The following is a 22,051-nucleotide window of genomic DNA, read 5'->3' on the forward strand; positions in this document are numbered from 1 at the left end:
GTAATTGATGAGTTTGGTGTTTGTCGTTTCCTGTGAATATTTGATAGTGATCTAGTTTTGTGTATATTTCAAATCTCAGTGAATTTTTGGAAATAACAGACAGAATTAATATGCTAATTAAAGTGCTTTCAGAAGTACATGGTTTCCTATTGAAAGACTAGCAATGATAGTCTAGAAATGTGTAATACAGTACAGTATAGCAGACATTTGAGCAAATCTTCTTGAAATAAGAACCACTTCTTTTATGTCCCCCTAAAAGTTAAAACAAGAGTTTTGTGCACTTAAGGCACTTATCCACATTTACTTTGTCACTGGATTGCCTAGGTCATGTTAGTCTGAAAATAATAATTGCAAAATGCCCTCAAAAAGATGAAAAATTTCAAGGCATCTAGAAGCCATCGTGTGGCTTATTAGGTACCTGACTGGATTGTTATGACATTTACAGTGATTTTTCTTTTATGTTCTTAAAATAAGATCTTGGAGTTGATTGTAGAAATGGTGGGGATTTATTTTGAAAAGAATACTGTAGAAACATAAGCTGTATAAATGGGGAGTAGGTATAATGACTCTTACCAGCAGCACTCAAGAGTCCAAGCCAGCCAGAGGTATATAATAACTCTTTGCCTCAAAATAGACATGAAGTGAACGTGTACTTGTTTGCCAAATGTTTTGATACGTTTAGAATTACTCTTAGAGTAAATAAAGAGATGGATTCACTGTGTTGTATGCTGAACTTAACTGTTTCACTAGATGATATAAACTTGAAGTCAAATTGGTTTATAAAAGATTAGATATTGTTAGATTACAGGACAAGGAACCAAAATTAAGTCATAAATAATGGCTTTGGATTTTTGTTAATGCCATTTCTAAGTAAAAAATGGGCTTTTATTTAATTGACCATGAACTGTGACTTTAGCATTTTAAGGCATGCTATGTTTTTGTCCAGGTGCCCAACTTAAGGATAGTTGTTTTGTTTTAGTGACAGCACTGGCCAGAGTGGAGTGGACAGGAGATGGCTGACCTATACAATGTTCTACAAACTATCCTTGATCTGATACTGACTCTACATGGTTCCTTCTGTAATGGTTGGATTCTGTAGTAACTGCCTTCTCTGAAGCCATTCTAAGCCTGGTTTCTTTTTTTCTTTTTTTTTTTTTGAGTCATCATTCTGTTTGATGTCGTTTGCTTTTGATTTTACATCTATATATCAGCATTCTCATGGTGCTGATGCTGTCAGTTATTCCCAGAACCTTTATGAATGAACTCATTTTGTCCTTTACGTCACTTCATTTGTGATATCGATGGAGGATAGTAGAATTGTTTGCTGTTAGCTATTGTTACATTATTACCTTAAAAAATTTGAGTTTCATTTTCCCCCAAAATGTACATTTTTCATATAGTAATATTTTAGTAGTGTGATGGCATGAGACAACTTAAAATGGTTCGTTTATTGGCTTTATTGGCTTGTTTTAATTTTTTTTAAGGAAATTTTTTAAAGCATTTAAATGACAAATTTAGTTAGTTTTGTCATTTGTGTGAAACTATGTGATCATTCTATGCCATGATTGGGGAATTGTATTATATTTCTTAGTCTATTGTAGTGTTTGGTAAGATGTTATGATACAACTTTAGTGTCTCTTTTTTGCAAGCTTAATTTTTACAATTTTTACTTAGGATAGTTTTAAATATACATAGATGATTTTGACCAATGTTGTCTTTGTGATTGAAGGTATATGACTGACGGGATGCTCCTTCGTGAAGCTATGAATGATCCCCTCCTGGAGCGTTATGGTGTGATAATTCTTGATGAGGCCCATGAAAGAACATTGGCTACGGATATTCTTATGGGTGTTCTAAAGGAAGTTGTGAGACAGAGATCAGATTTAAAGGTGAAGAAGTAGCTTTTTAATTTTTAAGTGTGTGTTTGTGTATGCGTGTGCACATAACTGTGGGTGCTTGCAGGGGCCAGAGTATGACATGGTGGGAATAACTGTACATATGACTATCACCCCCAAAGAAACACTTGCTTTTTTTTGTTTGCTTTTTGAGACAGGGTTTCTCTAAGTGCTAGCCCTGGCTCTCCTGGACTTGCTTTGTTAACCAGGCTTATTCCCTGGCCTATGCCTCCAGAGTGATGGGATTAAAGGCACTCGCTTGTTTACACTCTTGTATAAGTGTGATAGCACCTTCTTGTAATCCTAGGGCCAGAGATATGTAGATCCCAGTGCCTTGCTGGCAGCCAGCTTAATGACCCTAGCATTTTTTAGATTTTCAAAATAGCTGTGCTTAATTTAAGGCAAATTTCTATTTGCTCTATTTGATTTTTATTTATAATGCAATGTATTAAATTAAAAATTAATTGTATCATTACGCATTATTACATGTTACAACATATTGGCTTAAATGGTATATGAGTGTATCCCTTACATGGGCCTTATACATTATTTACTTATCACGTAGTTTAAAATGTAAAAAACCTCAACGTATTTTATTTTCTTTCTATATTTTATTTTTGTTTTTTAAAAATAGGATTTCACTTTCTAACCCTGGCTGACCTTGAACTCACACAGCGATCTACCTACTTCTACCTCTTTTTGAGTGTTAGTGTTTAATATGTGTGCCACTACACTGGCCTGTATTTTGTTTTTAATGTTTCTTTAAAGACTGTCTTTTTCCCTCTAGGGGTGATGATGAGACAGGGTCTCACTATGTAGCTCTGGCTGTCTTGAACTCTTTGTGTTGTAGTTAGTTTGGCCTTGAACTCAGATGTGTCGGCCTCTGCTTCCCTGGTTCTAGTCTGGGATTAAAGCTATCTTCATAGCTGATTAATAAATATATATAGAATAGTAACTTTTTTTTCTTCTTTGGGATCATCTAGGAATCTTTATAGAGATAAAGCCTCAAAAGTAATTTGCTGTTTTCCTCCTACAGGTTATAGTTATGAGTGCTACCCTAGATGCTGGAAAATTCCAGATTTACTTTGATAACTGTCCTCTCTTAACTATACCTGGCCGAACACATCCTGTTGAGATTTTTTATACTCCCGAACCAGAGAGAGATTATCTTGAAGCAGCAATTCGAACGGTGATCCAAATACATATGTGTGAAGAAGAGGAAGGAGACCTTCTTCTTTTCTTGACTGGTCAAGAGGTATCATTTGCTTAATGTAATTTTTGTGTACAAATGTCCTTTAGCTAACAACTCTAAACTTATATAACCAAGGCTGGCCGTATTTTTCTCATCTCAGTCCTTCCAAGTTTTCAGTGTAATTCTTTGAATATATGTAATACTTGACCACCTCTTTTTATACACTCATATTTAAAGGGTGAAGAAAATACAATTGAAATGGTAGATGGTTGTAATTCCTTTAAATATTTGGGTGCCTTTTACAGTAGAAGGTCTTGAGTTCTATTCTAGAATGTCTTAAGTATGGTCAGTAGATTTTTGGTCTGAAGGAAGAGAATTTGCTAAAACAAGTTCTGATTTTTTGTTTAATGTTTTTTGGAAATAAGTGAAGTTTGAGGAGAAAACACAGTGTGTAAGCTCTTTAGGTCATTTAAGATGTAGGCTTGGTCGCTTTTCCAGAGGAGTGTTTTATAGTCCAAAACATCCCCACTATGATACATAACTGCACCTAAACTGTTGTGGAAAATTGCTCCAATCTCATGCAAACCAAACACACCAAAACCTCTTCTTTTTATTGTGTCCAGCTCTTATAGAACTGCTAGCAGATGATGTAAATGCCACTCAGTTATCTTGGGTTTTGTGTGTGTTTTTTTTAATCGTCCTTACGATTAAATACTATTTATATTGTGAGTTGGAAATTTTTGTGTTCTCAGATCCCTTTGTTGTTGGACATTTATCAGCACTCAGTAGATGCAGCAGTATTTTTTAGCCATAACCAGCAAAGATATTTAGATGCTGCCAAATGTCTTGGGGAAATGTGTTTGTAAATTCTTCTCCTGTAGACACATTCCCTTAGTTCTTGTGAGCTAAGGGTGTTGAGCATCCAGTTTTCTGGATAGTCTTCCCTCTTTTGATGTAACTCATTTTTTTTTTTTTTTTTTTTTGCAGTTAAAGTGGAAAAATTTCCATAAATCTTTTGAAAGACTTAACTAATATCTTACCACATGGCATGTAAACAGCACTCACGCTCTAACTGTTGAAGCTAATGCTTGTGGAATATTCATTTTTCCTCTTGTGTTTGTTCTCTACAATTTCTCACTTCCTCTTGACTTAATCTACTCTGGAAGAGGCATATTTGAATGGTATTGGAAGTTTCAGCTGATCTCATGGAGAGAACCAAAAAGGCTTTTTTTCTGAGTCTGCTTATTATAATTCATTTCATTCATGGGGGAAGGGAGGTCAGTAAGCCTCGTGTTTTCAGCTGTGTGCTGGTGTGTTGTAAAATGAAGTAAAGTTATAGTTGTGTACTCTCATTATGTTTTGGGTTTGAAGACTTTTCCAGCTGGTTTGTTTTGCATAGATTTCCTTATTATGTTTACTAAAGTCTTTTTTAATACATGGAATGTAGCTGTTAGGCTTATCACTTAACTGTTAAAGTGAGCTGGTATTAAAAAATCTGAAATATTAGGAGTCTCATTTTCTTAATTTAAAATTTTTCACTCTTATAGGGATCTTAATTCCATATTTGCATGCCAGCAGGAGACATTCTGATCTTTATAGAGCATTTAAAAGCAATCTTTTGTTTAAAAGACTTTAATTTTCTTTCAAATAGATGGCATTGACTTTTCATTTTCTAGAAACTTGAAATCTCAAAACAAACTTTGGGTTCTTAATAATAATTTCCTTCTGTCAAATAACCTTATAAGAAAATTGCTATTTTGTAGTAGGCAAAAAAAAAAAGGTTGGTTCTGTCCAAGGATTTTATACTTACATTTTGTGTGTATGTATGCAGCTTGCATGTATTATGTATGTGTATCAGATGTGTACCTTGTGTTTTCAAAGCCAGAACAGAGAACTAAATACACTGGAACTGGAGTTACAAGTGGTTGTGAGCTACCATATTGGTGCTTTGAACAGCCAGTACTTTTAACTGCTGAGCCAACCTCCAAATATGTGTATTTTTTTATTTACGTTTATTTTATGTGCTTTGCCTACATGCATGTCTATGTAAGTGTGTCAGACCTTGGAGTTACAGACAGTTGTGAGCTCCCACGTAGTTCTAGAATTTGAACCCCGGTCCTCTGTATGAGCAGTGGTGCTCTTAACAGCGAGCCATCTCTCCAGCCCCAAATTTTATATTCTTTAACACAGAATCTACAAGTTGGTTTAAAATCATTGTCAGGAAGCCTCATTTGATACAAAACTTACCTGAAAATCCTTTTTTCTCTTAACGATACTCTTTGTTACTATAGTTGACTGCCTAGTTAATACATGAAAGATTGTTTAATAATCGTTTAATGTGTTTTCAAGTTTAATTGCTTCAGCAAAACATTTATTGTCCACCATCAGCCTTCCTTTTTAAAGCCATTTGCTACTTCCAGAGCTGCTGCTCCTTTCTTTCCCAAATGCACTTATTATGTCTTTCTTTAAATTTGTATTTGAATACAAATACATTGGATTAGTTTGCCTTGGTGGAGAACATTCTGACATTCTGATGTGGCTCTAATGTATTTGTGTCAGCATACTTATGAAATAGCTATGTTGATACTGTAAAGGTGCTTGTTCTTACTAGGCATAATGAAGCAATTCTTTGATATAATCACGTTAGTGATATGTGCCATTAAAGCCTAATTACTGTATTTTAAATATCTAACTCATCAGTTTCTTTTAGATTGTGAAAATGAAAAGGTTATGAGTGCAGTTAAATATTCCTGGGTGAGAAATTTCAATTTTAATACAGTTGGTTGAGAATTAATTAGGACATCTGAGTCTTCAAGAAATGGGTTTTGGAATGCAAATATGGTATTTACATATTTGGCTCAATACAGAATTCAAAATTTCTTTGGTTGTTTCAAAAATCACACTGAAATTTATTTAATTTTGGTTACCACATTTGAAATAGATTATCTGTGAAGGTAGATCATAGATATGACAAATGGAATGTGTACAGCAAAGATAGACTTTGTTTTCATACTCTTAACATTTTTATTTTCTAGGAAATTGATGAGGCCTGTAAGAGAATAAAGCGTGAAGTTGATGATTTGGGTCCTGAAGTTGGTGATATTAAAATCATTCCATTATATTCTACACTTCCACCCCAGCAGCAACAGCGCATTTTTGAGCCACCACCTCCAAAAAAACAGAATGGAGCAATTGGAAGAAAGGTAACATTAAATATTCACTATAGTCATTGTTGATAGTAGGAAACCTGCATGGTACTGTCACTCAAACTAGAAGCTAGATGTCATGGTACATGCCTTTGATTAGCACTCTGGCAGAAGAGGCAGGAGGATAAAGAATTTAAGAATAGTTGGATTCTCTTCTGTTTCTGCTATGGCTAATTAGTTACTATTAAGCCTCAAAATATGAATTGCTTAGTAAAATGGGGCATGGTCCTTACAGAGATGGTTCCATGGTTTTGAAGGGAGGGTTATTGATCCTGTTATTTAAAGTAGTTAACCACACAAGCTAATAAATGTCTTTGAATTGGAGGGGAACACTCATGTTCTGGTGGCTAAAAGAATGAAAATTAGCTTAATTTAGATAATTATTGTGGCCAAGCAGGACAATTTCTACTTTAATAGCAGTTAGTGAACTAAATATTGGTTTTATTTAGATACAGGTTTTTGAGGGTAACCTCAAATTTTTAGCTCTAACGCCAGCTGAGGACTTACTTTCTACTACAGCAGTGTGCCTTGAGGTAGTTTCCTCGGCCTGAGATTCTAACACTTTGCTGGTTTTGAACATTTATTACAAAGTTACAGTCTAGAACAGGCGTGTAACATTCCTACTTTTCTCAAGCAAATCCCTTGACTACCTCAGGATCGCTTTGCTGACTAGTTCCTAATTGAATAGGGAACTGTTATGTCTAGGTCATATTTACTACTTGCTTTACCTGATTGATGAGGCTGCAGTGCAGCTCTATAAACCATCTCTTGCATTCGTTCGTTCGTTCATTCATTCATTTTTCTGTATGTATTTTGTATGTTATCTAGCTATTTTCAGATCTAGAGGTCTAGTCTGTAGAAATAATCTTAATTCTAACAACTTTTATGAAAATTAGCCCTTTTTGTTCTAAACTACCTTTTATGATTTTTAAATCCTGTCATTTCAGCGGTAGAGACTTCAGTAACTATTGAACAAAAGCCCCAGGCTGACATTGTGGGATTTGACATATGCCTAGCAACGGATAGTTAAAAGTAATGACATGAAGCTTGCTGAGTCAGCACTATCCTCTACTTGTTAAACATGTGGAGGCCACATGTCTATATGCATAGGTGGTTTTTTGTTTGTTTTTTTCCCAGAAAAAAATTTTTTTTAATTGAAGCAAGAAACCATGCTTCATAGTCTTGCTTTCTTCTTGGTGTTACATGTGGGCATCATAATCTTTAAATACTTAATTTTAGGAAAAAATATAATTCTCAAGTTTTAAGTTAACGCACTGTTCTAAGAAGCATGATGACATTTTCACTAAGCAGTTCCCTTTTTGCACACAATGTGAATCTTCATCAGTTCATCATATCCAGAGGGTGTATGCTACTTGCTTATGTCCTAACAAAGATGCTTATTTGTAATTCCTTAAAGTTGGCAGCATCACGAAATTTTATCACATTGTATATTGAAAGAACCCTGTGAAGTACACTTTTAATATAACAAAATAATTGTCTAGCTTTGCTGTCTTAAATATTCCTGAAGAATTAAAAAATACACATGTTTCTAAGTATTTAAATGGCATTTTAAAAATGAGATCTGTAATCTTGTACCCCACAACCCTGTGTTAACTAACTAGTCTAATGGTCTGATAGGGAGTTTTAAACACAGATTGACACTTAGGAGTATTAATACCTTCATAGTATTCTGGTTTGTTTTCTAGCTTTGATACTTGCTTAACTTTGTATGAGCTACAACAAAAATCTGACTTTAAAAGAATAGTGCACGTGGGTTGGACTCTTATCATTAATGTTAGGCATTATATGTTTGTTTCCCTTCTAATTATTGATTGTATAAATATGTGATCTATGGAAAGTAAAACTACCTTCTGCTATTCGTCATTGTTTTTCATAAGTTGACCAGTGTAAAAGACATTTATTGACATTAAATGATTCTGAAATATTTGTTGTTAGATGTCAAGGTTTTCTGCTAGTATTTACTGTAATCTTCCAGTTAGATAAGAAATCTATATTATTTAGAGTAGTGAATGTTAGTCACTGAATTTAAGGTTTTTAACTTAAAAGATTGCTTTTTTTCCCCCCTGAAGTAAAAGAATAGGGAGAATACAAGTTCTTTCTGTTCTTGTGTGTCTCTATAGTCACGTATAAACCCTTGGCTAAGCTGACCAATTTCTTAGAAATTTTGTCTTAACATTCAGGTCCTATGCTAAAAGCTATTTTTATCTTGAATTAAAAAATAACCACATTTTAAAACTCAAAGTATTTATTTGTCATTTATACTTTCTATGTCTAACCTCACCGTCCAAATTATACAGGCTGCGTAGGAGCAGACTTTGATATATCTTTGATACATCTATGTGAACATGTTGCATACATGTCTCTAAATGTCAACATTACCATCATTTCCTTTTGTTTTAATAGAGAACGTATTTAATACCATTTCCCAAGTAAAACCAGTTTTGTGTCGTCCCTGCCGGTATCCTATCCCCTTCCATCCTCCTTGACCAAGCCTTATTTTTTTGGACTTGCTAGTCAAGCACTCTCTAAGCTGAGTGAGCCCTCTCAAACTTAATTTCTGAAGACATTCTAAAATCTAGGAAAATGGTGCAAATTTGTGAATAGACTATCATAATAGTATGTGAATGCATCAAGTATCATTCTATTAGTACATTTATTTTTTCTTTGCTAATCTGTGCATTCTCCTTCCTGTTTACATTTCATTGTGAGGATCTGCCAATTCTTACTGAATTGTACCTTGGTTTTGCTTTTCTGTTTTTATTAATTTACTTCTGTTCACTCTGCCATTTTTATTTAAATTATTGGTGTGTGTTTGTGTGTGTAAGACTTGTAAATATTGCCTGAAAATAGTGGAATACATGCTTATGTGAACTTTGAAGGGAATATTCAATCTGAGATTTTATAAACTGTGCTTAATAGTGTATTTTATTACTTGCCTTTTGATACTACATTTCTATTTGTATAATCACTGCTTGATAATCGCGTGTTGATAAAGAATTGCTAGTTTAAAAGTTCTTTTGTTAGTGACAGTAGGTTAAGTCATGGTTATTTTGCTTGATTTCTGAACAGGTGGTTGTGTCAACTAATATTGCAGAGACCTCTTTGACAATAGATGGTGTGGTGTTTGTAATTGACCCTGGATTTGCAAAGCAAAAGGTAGCTATGGCTGGAGCTTACTTTATATAATGTGAACTGAGGATGCTAAATGCTTGCTTATCTTGTGGCTAAAACAGTTTTTCAGGGTTACTTCTCTAATTTTGGATTTCCTTTTGAAATTTATAACATCCCTGTATTCTTTCTTGCTCTTAGAAATTAAAGCTGTGTTCAGTAATCTAGGCCACATTTTCCACATGCTTCGGTATAAAAGTTTTGTGTTCCTTTTGTGTATGATGGTGGCTTAGGCATGTGGTCTCATGTATGGAGAAAAATGGTAGTAATAGAAAATCCCGGATCATACTTAATGTTGGTCAGCCACTTGTCCAAAATTAGTTTCTATTTTGTATACTTGGCATTCTTTTGGAATACTTTAATTCCCCAGGAAAAGGAACCCAGTTACCTCTAAATGAATAGTTGCTAAAATGTTCAAAAATTTGGATAAGTAACCACAATGTAATCTATAGGTATATTATTAACAGAAAGCTTTCAAAAAAAAAAAAAAAAGCTTTCACGTTAAAGTGAATGCATGTGACTAACTTATTCACTGCTTGTTCTTAAGAACAGATAACTAAATTGCTGTCTGTCTGTCTTTCTTTGGGACTGGCAAAATTCTTCTTTCACCTAACAACATAGTAATAACTTTAGAGAGACAGATGTAAGCCCTCTGTGTGTTAGACATTTAACTTCAGTTTTTGGAATGGTAGCCAGAATGCCTAAAAGAAACAAAGACTGTGAGATGAACAGTGTGGAAGCTGATTGATTGTCATGGTCAGCAAACTACCAGTTATTTGACATTAATTGTAGCCTGTTAGTGTTGTGTTGCATTTAATTTCATGTTTTGCTGAAGAAAGAATAATAAACTGTCTCCATTCCGATAGGTATATAATCCTAGAATCAGAGTTGAGTCTCTTTTGGTGACAGCAATTAGTAAAGCCTCAGCTCAGCAAAGGGCTGGTCGAGCTGGACGTACCAGACCTGGGAAATGCTTCAGGCTGTACACAGAGAAAGCTTATAAAACAGAAATGCAGGTAAGGAGTAATACTATGTGCATTTAAGAAAAAAGAACTTTCTTTATTTCGCTAACATTTTTGAACAGCGGTTCTCAACCCGTGGGCTGTGATCCCTTTGGGGTTTTGAAGGCCATTAGAAAATATGGATATTTACATTATGATTCATATCAGTATCAAAATTACAGTTAGGAAGTAGCAGTAATTTTATGTTTAGGGTCACCATAACACGAGGAACTGTAGTAAAGGGCAGCATTAAGAAGGCTGAGAACCACTGTTTTAGAACCTTAAGTGCTTACCTTTGCCCCAAATTAGTTATGGTATAATATATTGATCTATCTGATTTATATTTAAGTTTTCAAATTCAGGTGGCTAGCTCCAAAACTTAAACAATACAGAAGTAGTTGGAAAAGTATGATTTTTCTTTTAGGATAATCTAAAGTATTTTTTCCCTGTGAGATAGTTATGTACAAGTTATATAATGCCAAAGCAAGAGGTTGAGGGGGCAAGGACAAAGAGTGTTATTATCATAACATGTGCTTTTGCTTTTATTAGGATAACACCTATCCTGAGATTCTGCGTTCTAATTTAGGATCAGTTGTATTGCAATTGAAGAAGCTTGGTATTGATGACTTGGTACATTTTGATTTTATGGACCCACCAGGTATGACTTAAAACAGCACCTTTTTTCAGCTCTGTTAATTGAAGATGTATTTCTTTGAGTCCTATAAAGTATATATGCATTAAGATTGGTTTTATGGGGTAGGGTAGCATTAAAACTTTAAAAATAGTAGCAGTTAATTAATGATAGTGAATACGTCCCCTCTAGATGTTATTCTGGGAATTTACATTAATTGAATTATTGCCAAAGTAAGCAAATATAAAAATTATTTTTATACTTATAATTTTTCATGGGAAAATAATTGTCTGCTGGCTTTAGTCTTACTAAAGATATCCTTTATAGGTATTTCCCACAATGTCTGGCTTGAAAGTCATTTTAGTATAGTATTGTTTGCTCTATCTGTATTATTGAATTTGATGACAATTTGAGTTCTGAACTGGATCCAGTAATGAATGAAAAATGAGATTGCTTATAATAGTTTGCACTTTGTCATATTTTTGCTTACTTAAGACAACTCATCTAATAGATTGCCTTTTTCCCTTACTTAGCTCCCGAAACTCTGATGAGAGCGCTAGAACTTTTGAATTATTTGGCTGCTTTAAATGATGATGGAGATCTGACTGAATTGGGATCCATGATGGCAGAATTTCCTTTAGATCCCCAGCTCGCTAAAATGGTTATTGCAAGTTGTGACTACAACTGTTCTAATGAGGTCCTATCTATTACTGCCATGTTGTCAGGTAATAGAGGGAGAGGGACCAAAACCCTAGCTCTTCAGAGTTTGGGTGGACTTCCCTTCTGTTGGTTACCATTATTATTATTACTATTATTAGTAGTATCATCATCATCATTACTACTACTCAGTATGGTAATAGATTTTACAGATGGTTTTAAGGAACTTAGTTTGTTTCCTAAATATCTTGTAAATAGCTTTATAAAAATTTTTACAGAAGTAAAGTTTTTATGCCCAAAATATAGTAAAACATTGGCTCTATTGAATACAGACAGAAATTGCAATAAGAATAAATTTGAATGCAATTGTAACTGCATTTTTTTTCTTTAGATCCCTTAGTCCTATTTTAAGTTTATTTGAAAGTACACCAACTTTGTTAGTACTTGGTACTATTCACTGAGCCTGTGTTCCATTTAAATTGACCATTTCCTACATGTAGGCGTATTCAGTGACAAACACAAGTTTCTGATTTAGGGTCACATAGAAGTAGTGATGTATAATTTAGGACTTGAAGTCAAAGCCTGATTTTGATAATCTTTCACAATGGCAGAAAGCACCTGCTTAAAGAAGTATCTTTTATAAACTTGATAATATTTAAACATTGAGAAATAGTGCTCTTTCTTAGTGGCAATAAAACTTTAACTTGGAAATTAGATTTCCAGAAATCTTTTTTTTTTCTTTTTTCTTTTTTTAAAGTTAAATGTAATCATAGTACTGTATATTACGAGTTTCAGTGCTGGAGAGAACTGACTTTTAATTGCAGAATGGTTTATTGGTTTGAATTACTTATTGCCAAAATTCAAAAATCTACAGAATTAAAGAATAAAGTTTTCTAAAATATAATTATGGCATAGTTCAGATGATGGTATATTCTAATGGTGTGACTTACTTAAGAAGTAGCTAAATGTTTTCTTGCAGAGTTATGACTGATCAGACTCAGAGCAGACGGGCAGGGCAGTGTCAGTGTTAATCAATTGTCACTTGCAGAGGTGGTGGTAGGTTGTTGTCTGCCTTGCTTATGCTTGTCATAATCTCCCAACGACGCTAGTTTTCAGAAGGAGGGCGACAATTAGTAGACAGTGCGCTTGTGGTGTTTGCTAGGACTTCTCTCCCTGCGGGTTTCATCTCAGACATAGGAAACAGTACTGTTGCTGTACGTAGATTATTAGTCCTTTCCAGTGGGCCATTGTGGTGAGATTGAACTTAATAAGCTAGATCTCAGTTTTATGTGTAGTAGGAATTAGGAAAGGCCCAGGATTTACCTCTGGTGGTTGTCTTTACACTATTGAAAATAAATATACATACAGTGTTTTTTAAACAAGCTATTTATGGACAAAAAGCAGTTAGAGCTTGTGAAGCTTCCCCCTCCCCCCTTTTTTTCTTTCTTTTTTCTTCCTCTCATTAGTTTGAGATTCTGAGTTGAAAACCAGAGGCCTATGTGCTCTCACGTTAGTGTTTAGAGCTGTGAGATGTTTCTGGACTTTGATGAGTTACCTCGCTTCAGTTACATTAAGCAAGATCTGTAATGCTTACTGTGATTGCTTTGACATCTTTATTTGGCTACTTTGGCATCTCTAAAGGGGGAAACTATAAGGGAAAGAGTAATTTGATGCTGTGTTTGATCTCATTGTTGATTATTCCCATTATTTTCTATCTGAACTGATCATGATTTTTATTGGTAAGGTTATATAAGAGCTTCAAAATATATTGAAAAGTCCCAAGCTTGTTAAGTATTTATTTTGTTACTGCTTTTTCTAACTATGGAATTGCTAAAGTGAATTAAGGAAGGTTGTATTTCAAAAAAATGTAGTGCATACTTTGTAAGAACTTAAGTTTGTGAATTAATCTTGAGGCTCTAAACAACTACTGTAGTTCAATATTTTGACGACCCTTGAAATAGTGACTGCTTGAGTCTAATTGTCAATTCTTTAATATTGGATTTACTTTTATATTGAGGGTTTGATTCAAATCTTTTTTAAACTTGGGGCTTTATTAACTGTTTTTTTGTTGTTGTTGTTGTTATTAAAATGCAACATTAGACTGAATATCCCAGCCTTCTTGAATTTTCTTAATTCTAAGGCGGTTTAACCTTCCACCACTACTGCTATCATCAAACCCAAGATTTCTTGAATTTTTTTTTTTTTAATGTTTACATATGCTTTTGCTTACCGGTGCTAATAGTGATACCCACCAGTTGGTAATAGCCACAGATTTAGGGAAACAATTTTGATAGAAACGTGGCAGTAGACTGGTTGTTTTAGTTTCTCAGTGGGCAAGTACAGCTTCCTAACTACAGCCATTCAGTGGATTGAATGGATGGCCTTTTGAAAAATTACAATTAACTAAAAGGCTATTGATACCATACTTCTGGTTATTGGTAGAGCTATCAGCACTGGTTTTTGAAATAAGTTGAGCTTTCTAGTAATTTGATGGCCTTCAGAATAGCTGTTTTGATGCCTACTTTTAGATCTAGTTAAAATAATCAGGTACTCTGTAGCTTTGAAACCCTCTTGTCTTACAGATGTGGTTAGGTGATGTACCAAATCAAGGTAGTAAACAGTCCAAGATGCAGTTGGAGGCCATCCTGCCCTGCCCTATGCTCTGTGAACTGACCTAGCTAGGCCTTGTTCCTCTATCTGTGAATGCGTGACTCATCGATATGGGCGTTTGTGTTGGGCCCATACCAACCTTGTTTAGTCCCACAGTGTTTTGTTCGCCCCACGGAGGCCAAGAAAGCTGCAGATGAGGCCAAGATGAGATTTGCCCACATAGATGGAGATCATCTGACACTGCTGAATGTTTACCACGCTTTTAAACAAAGTAAGTAAAGTCAGATTGAAGGTACTCTTTTGTCTGAATGTCACTTGCAACATAGAAGATAATTTTTTCATCTCGATTTCATTTATAATCTGTCACAAGATTTGTTAGGAAAACTCCTAACTAGCATTTAAAATAGAATTGCCAACCTCTTCCAAAATTGTTAGGGTTTATATTCAAGGAAAGAGGAACAATTAAATAAAACTTGAAAAATACAGTGATACAAATGAAACCTGTATTACTGCCAACATAGGAAAATTGTGATAGGCTTTATGTTTTATTTCTAAATGTACATTTTCCAGTAATTTTTGTATTATGTAATCGACACTGACATTTTTTAAATAAAACTAACAAATTGAACAGGCAGTAGGTTTGAGTCCCTGCTCTCAGTCATACTACTAGTGTCTGTAAAAGTTCACTTGCAGGGTTTCTAACCTATACAATTAAGACATTTGTTGCCCACTTAATTATTAATTTCTCTAATTTTTATCAAAGCAATTATGAGGTTCAAATATACAAGTAGTATTTATATGCGTATTTTGACTTTTTGGTAGGTGAATTTGATGAAAATATTAAACAGTGGATATCCAAAGATGTCTTACTCTGCCTATTGTATTATCAACAGAAGCCAGAGGTAGAAAATGAATTAGAAAGTAATATTAATTCCCTAGAGGCATGATTTTTAATTAAATGTTTCTAGTTACTAGGAAAAGGGTGGTAAGCCTTGGTGGGTTTTAGACCTCTTACTCTGTGTCCTTGTATTATACCAGAGGCAGCACATGTATTTGATAGAACAGATACTTTCAAAGTAGAACAGTTAGTCTTACTCACTAACTGTTACCTTTTAAAATACAAACTTTTGGGGCTAGAGAGATGATTCAGTGATTAGGGGCCCCTTTTTGTTCTTCCCAAGGACCTGAGTTCAGTTCCCAACACTCAACATTGAATGATTACAAAAATTGTTAACTCTAGATCCAGGAGGATCTGAAGATTTAGGCCTCCACTAGCAACTTACCTGCTGTCACACAGAATTAAAAATAAGAAATGCAGTTTGTAAAAAGAAAATTTTCAGATCACCATATTATTTGAATGTTTCAAATTCTATTTATTGAATTTTTATCTTGGAAATATGGGGAGGCTAAGATTTTATGTTATAAAATGACATCTTAATATCTGTATACTTACAATTAAACTTTAGGTTATATTGTAATACTACTGTATATAGGGAGTCCTCATTCTAGTTTTTTGTTTTTTTTTGTTTTTTTTTTTTTTTTTGGTGGGGGAGTCTTCATTCTAACATACAAGTGCTTTGCCTTTGAATATTTAAAGTAGCTCTTGGCATTGTAAGGAGTAACTAGCAAGTATTAGTTTAGATTTTTTTTATACCGTTTAGTTTTTTGTTTTGTTTTGTTTTTATCAGAAATGTGGTAGAGCCATCAGGTGATATGTGGTTATCTTAACTAACACTGTCATTTGATTGGTCAGTTGGCTAGTTAGATAGATAGATAGATAGATAGATAGATAGATAGATAGATAGATAGATAGATAGATAGATAGATAGATAGTTAGTTGATTTATCCAAGCAGACATTTAACTTGGATGATACTCCCTTTCTGAGGAGCTAGGACAACAGGCGTGTTTAACCACACCAAGCTCTTGTTAGTCTTTGATGCTTGAGTTTTAAAAATTGGGAAACTTTAAAAAGCTGCACTCTTGATTAGTGTATGTAAAGCAACACCTTAGTTTAGAGATTGTCATTGCCCAGCTTTTGCTCAAATTCTTCAGTTCGTTGGAAGATGTATTTCATAGTACTGCTTATTAACGCTAAAATGGCAGTATATTCTGTAAAATGGTAAGCCTGTCTACTTATTTAAGTCTGTTTAAAACTTGAACATTTCAGTTGCTTGAATTCCAGCACCAAGTACAAAACAATTTACTACAATTAGAATAGCTTAAGAAGACCTAGTTCTAGTTTTTAATGCTTTCTTCTTTTATACTTTTTCAATTTTGAAACCCTCTCAATTTTATCAATATCAAAGATCTGTGAAGCAGATGTTGCAGTTTTCTTGTGTGACTGTCATCAAAAATAGGCTACTCCAAAAGTATTCTTTCCCTTTGATTTAAATGGTACCTTTTGAGCTATGAGTTGAATAATACTGGTTTGGATATTTTCAAGAAATCATTAGAGAAATACCTTTTTGATAATATGTAGTAAAATTATTAATACTTGGCATGCTTATTCATAGGCCTTGGAAGACACAGATGACAGTAAAATTCTTGCTTGTAAATTGCTCAGGCAGGTGTTGCTGCAGTAAGAATTTAGCATCTCGGTGTATTGGACTAGTTTAGGCAGTTAGAGAGCATCATGCTACTTGTTTGAAGTTCACTTCATTAATGTTGTATTTGATTTTCTTCAGCTAAGGCTGTGATTTCTTTGAAAATGAGCAAAATCTGGCATTTTACCAAGTTCTCTGAATCTACCAGTGTCTAATAAATCCTTTGTTGGAAACAGCCAGGTGGCTGTTAATAGGTAAATAATTCAATTTGCTAAGAACCATTGATTCAAAATCATTGTTTTACTACCGATTAGCCAGAAACCTTAGTACTGTTTATTTGAATTCATTTGAATGAGGTTTATTGCTTTTTTCTTTTAAGAAAAGTTGGTAATTATTTAAAGAAGATGTGTATAAATGTTCTCAGTTTAGTTTATTTGTCTTTCTTACTACAGATTTTATCTTGTTGTGGATCTTTGTTTTTGTCTGTTTGTCTGTGGGTGAATGTAAGTGCCTGAGAAGACTAGAGGCTTCAGATCCTCCTGGACCTGGAGCTGCAGGTGTCCTAATGTGAGCTGCACAGCATGGGTGCTAGAAACCGACCTCTGGTTCTTTAAAAAAGCAGTACACACTCTTAACCACTTAGCCATCTTTCCAGCCCCACAGCCTATTTTTTTCTTTTATAAAAAGATGCCTTTCAAAGTTTTCTACTGTGTGGATGATTCATGGTCTCCTTTTCTTCCTTCCCTCCTACTTTTTAGATCATGAATCTGTTCAGTGGTGTTATGACAACTTCATTAACTACCGGTCCCTGATGTCTGCAGACAATGTACGACAGCAGCTATCAAGAATTATGGACAGATTTAATTTGCCTCGTCGAAGTACTGATTTCACAAGCAGGGACTATTATATTAATATAAGAAAAGCATTGGTTACTGGGTATTTTATGCAGGTAAGTAGTTAAATGACCAGGCAGTATTTGCTTTTGGTCTGGTTTGAGTTGAAAAGTGTCTAAAAAAGTTGGTTCTTACTGTTAGGTCTAGTTTCTTTGAATGATTTACTTATGCAGAATCCTATCTTATGAGTGACAGGTTAGTGCCTTAATTAACTAAGAAGTTTTGTTTGTTTGGATATAATGTTAGAAGTAACTGGAGTCTTTGTTTTAACAAATGAGTACCTTGGCCTTTTCAGGTACAAATAGAAATTTTAGCCGTTGAGTTTTGATAAACCTACTAAAGTTTCTCAAACTCTTGGTATTAAAATGTATTATCATAAGACCACCAAAATGAAGCTTTTAAATGCATGAATCCTACAGTCTCTTTTCCCTTTTAAGCATCTCCACTATTTTCCATGTGACTGTTTCGCCTGTGTGTGTGTACACATTGTGTCCACTGGAAGAACAGCCTGTTCTCTTAAATTCCTCAGTCCTCTCTCCAGCCTCCATGTCTCCATATTTAAATAACTACATTTCCTTTGTTTCTGTACAGTGCTCATTGGTATTTATGACTAACTTGGGACACTAAAATGCATGTGTCCTTTGATTTAAGCCATTCTGAATTTTTCTTTATAAGTTATTTAATTTAAATGTATGTATTAGAGGTCATTGGAATAGGAATAAAAAACAGATAAATACTCTTAGCAGGTTTTAAAATTTTTTTGTTTGATTATGTATGGGTATTTCGCCTGTATGTCTGGATAAGTTGCATGCCTGGTTCAGGTAGAGGTTTCAGATACTCTGAAAGTGGAGTTAGAGTGGGCTGTGAATCACCATGTTGGTGCTGGGAATTGAACCTTAAGTCCCTTGAAAGAGGAGCACATACTCTAACTGCTAAGCCACTTCTGTAGCTCCTGAAAATTTAAGGGTCTGGTAAAACAAAATGATGTATAAAAACTTTTCTGGTAGTTAAGTTCAAAATACATTGCTTGAGTTGAAATTGTTTTTCAAAATAATCTGTCTATCTCATACTTGTTTATTCTGTCTTTGAATATTTCTTAAACCAGTTACATTAGCCTTAAAGCCATTTGTGTTCAATAGCTAGAAGGAATATGGATGCATTTGGTTCCATAATCTAAAATCAAAGGAGATCCTGTGAAGTATCTGTCTTTGAATTAAAGTATAAGGAAAAAGTGGGTTGGTGGTTTTGTGAGAATGAGTCTCACAAAAGGGTTGCTTTAAACTCCAGTGGTTCTTTTGCCTTCTCAAGTGCTGGGATTACAGGTGTGTGTAGTTTCTATGTCTAGGAGGAATGCTTATAGTGGTATGAGGTAAACAATACAATCAGGCATAAATTTATTTTCTCCAGACTTAATTTATTTTAATATATACTAACATGTAATAACTTTTTCTTGGTATTTCTTAAAGTTTTTCACACACACACACACACACACACAGAGAGAGAGAGAGAGAGAGAGAGAGAGAGAGAGAGAGAGAGAGCGCGAGCTGTGCTTAAGAACTGTAGTATCTCAGCTCCTATTCTAGAAAGTGGCAACAAATGAAACGGTACTTGGCACCTAGTATATATTCAGTATAAATATTCATTAATTGTTATTAAATTATTAAGTCACATAATATGTAGAGTTGGGAAGGGCAAACATTCTTGTCCTGCACTATTAGTTGTTAGGCATCATGAATGTAAGTGTGTAATTAGGAAAAGAAAATAGGAAAGAATTATGTGATCTTTCTTTCCATGCTTTTTTTCTTACCATTTTCTTTTCTTTGTAGGCTGCTGCTTTCTTTTTGCTTAGAATTCTTTTCTTCGCGTTAGGAGTGTGGTAATATTTGTCTAGTTTGTAGCTAGTGTGTGGTGCTGAAGATACATGCCTGAGATAGGAATGAAGGCTGGGGAGTTAGCACGGTAGTTATGCGCACTGAGTACTCTTGCAGAAGTCCTGGGTTCAATTCTTAGCACTCAAATCAAAAAACCAACTGTAACTCTAGTTTCTAAGGGGATCCAGCATTTCTTCTGACCTCCTTAGTCAGCCACACGTGTGGTACACAAATAGGCAAGCAAAACACCCGAGCATGTATGTGCACACACAGTAAAACAAAAGTCACAGATTTTTTTTTTAAGTTTGAGTTCTCTTTTCATGTAAATATCCCCATGCTATTTTATAAATAGTTCACTGGAAAAACTAATTGTTTTGTTTCAGGTGGCACATTTAGAACGAACAGGGCATTACTTAACTGTGAAAGATAACCAGGTGGTCCAGTTGCATCCCTCTACTGTGCTTGATCACAAGCCTGAATGGGTGCTTTATAATGAGTTTGTGCTCACAACAAAGAATTATATCCGAACCTGTACAGATATCAAGCCAGAATGGTAAGTAAGCACACTGTTTTCGATTTTGATTTTAATATTTTGTTGTGGACAGAATATGTCTAGTAGATGAACGTATCCTTCTCTGCTCATTGTGTAGCTTGAACTTCTCAGTTAGCTGTGTATATCTTTGTAAAGATGTGTATATGCATCCATATGTAAAGATAAAAATTACCTCAGATTGTTCCCTAGCGTATTAGCTTCTAAAAATTGTAATTAAGACTGGCTGTTCAATTTTTAGCCAAATGATGCCCTTGTGATTTCTCTACCACCATCATTTTGTAAGTTATGGGAATGTCAGCCAAGTGGACTGGAAAGCATTTATGGTGGATTGTGTCACTTAGGATTTCCCAGCTTCCATCCGTCACTGATTTATGGCTTTTGACACTTCAATTGTTTAGAACGTTACCATTTTATTACATGTTTTGCCAAGGTTAAAATGTATAGTTTATAAAAGATACAGTTTTATATTTGTAGTTCTTAATACTGATAATGAGATGAAGTTGTTTGACTATTAAAACCATAACCTTTAAAATACAGGTTGAAAAGTGTGGTTGAATGAAACACTCAAGCTTTGTGTTTTCATATTAATATAAATAAGTATTAGAAAAATTAATCCTGATACTTTTTTCATAGTTGATAAGATCAACAGAAGATTTATATTTTTGCTAAGCTGTTATTTCCTAAACTGATGTTTGTAAAGATGGCGTTTTAGATCTTTTATCATTGATTTGTATTTGAATATTTGCCTTCATTCAGCAGCAGTGTCATTATTAGCAACTCTAGTACTTAAATCTTGATTTCATAACTCTTCCCCCCCATTCTGGACAGGTTGGTGAAAATTGCCCCTCAATATTATGACATGAGCAATTTCCCACAGTGTGAAGCAAAGAGACAGTTGGACCGCATTATTGCCAAACTTCAGTCCAAGGAATATTCACAGTACTGAGTTCACTGCTTAGAACTGAAGCTATTCAGAGGACAGCTTTAAAGATGAATGAAGTCAAGTTCAAGTTGTGCTCTTCATGTTGGTTCAATAATGGCCTTTATTTGAAAGCTTTTTAATTTTTCTTTACAGTAAATATTCCATTCTGATTTCATAAATTAAACATTTATGCCTCCCTTTTGTGTTGACACTGTAGCTCATACTGGAAAAGTCGATCAATGTTTTGCAGTTTATTGAAAGTAGTTCTATATATAACAATGTTATAAGCATTTCTTTAGAAATGGTTGAAAATGCTTCTAAAATGTGATTATCGACCATGGTATGCATGATCGTTGTAATTGTTGACATTCCTTTTAGAAGTTGTGAAATGTTACAACTTGTGCTTCTGTAGACACAATCTTCTGTCTCCACACAGAGGCACTGACTTCAATAAAGTCTATTTATACTAATCTTGGCCCAAGTTCTTCCGTATCTTTTATTCTAAGACTGTCTATAGTGAGTGGCCGCTTTTCCCAAATGTTGGGATTTTTCTTTTTTCATTGTAATTATACTGTTACTACATATTTAGCATTTTTTGAAAGGAGTACTCCTTAGGTACAGTAGCCATTAAACCTGAGTTTTAAAGAGCATAATGTAGCACTTTCTTAGGTTAATCACTGTGTAATCTAATGGGATAAAGTGTGCAATACTTTTTGAAATTGGATCCCCAGAGACAGAATAATGGAAGAATGGTTTTGTCCTCATTCTTCTCAAAGCTCATTTCATAAGGCTGATCATTTATTACCTTGTTTAATGCGTTGTGCCAGGTCTTATTGTACTCAGATGAACAGTTTAAGGGCTCCAGCCCCCTAGCTAGCACATGTTTG

General features: G+C 34.4%; 1 protein-coding gene across 1 annotated transcript in view; it reads left to right on the top strand.

Annotated features, from left to right (window-relative positions):
• Nucleotides 1-21,639, top strand: part of Dhx15 (DEAH-box helicase 15) — a 37,638-nt gene extending 15,999 nt beyond the window's left edge. Inside the window, exons 4-14 of the mRNA XM_032917002.1 lie at nt 1,730-1,889; nt 2,932-3,150; nt 6,123-6,290; nt 9,384-9,470; nt 10,349-10,498; nt 11,033-11,141; nt 11,648-11,839; nt 14,530-14,652; nt 17,684-17,874; nt 20,073-20,242; nt 21,071-21,639. Of these exons, the coding sequence (XP_032772893.1) occupies nt 1,730-1,889; nt 2,932-3,150; nt 6,123-6,290; nt 9,384-9,470; nt 10,349-10,498; nt 11,033-11,141; nt 11,648-11,839; nt 14,530-14,652; nt 17,684-17,874; nt 20,073-20,242; nt 21,071-21,188 (1,687 nt within the window). The 3' untranslated portion in view covers nt 21,189-21,639. The remainder of the gene's footprint in view (nt 1-1,729; nt 1,890-2,931; nt 3,151-6,122; nt 6,291-9,383; nt 9,471-10,348; nt 10,499-11,032; nt 11,142-11,647; nt 11,840-14,529; nt 14,653-17,683; nt 17,875-20,072; nt 20,243-21,070) is intronic.
• Nucleotides 21,640-22,051: the final 412 nt, after the last annotated feature.

The sequence above is a fragment of the Rattus rattus genome, chromosome 11 (assembly GCF_011064425.1).
Source record: "Rattus rattus isolate New Zealand chromosome 11, Rrattus_CSIRO_v1, whole genome shotgun sequence".
Taxonomy (NCBI): Eukaryota; Metazoa; Chordata; class Mammalia; order Rodentia; family Muridae; genus Rattus; species Rattus rattus.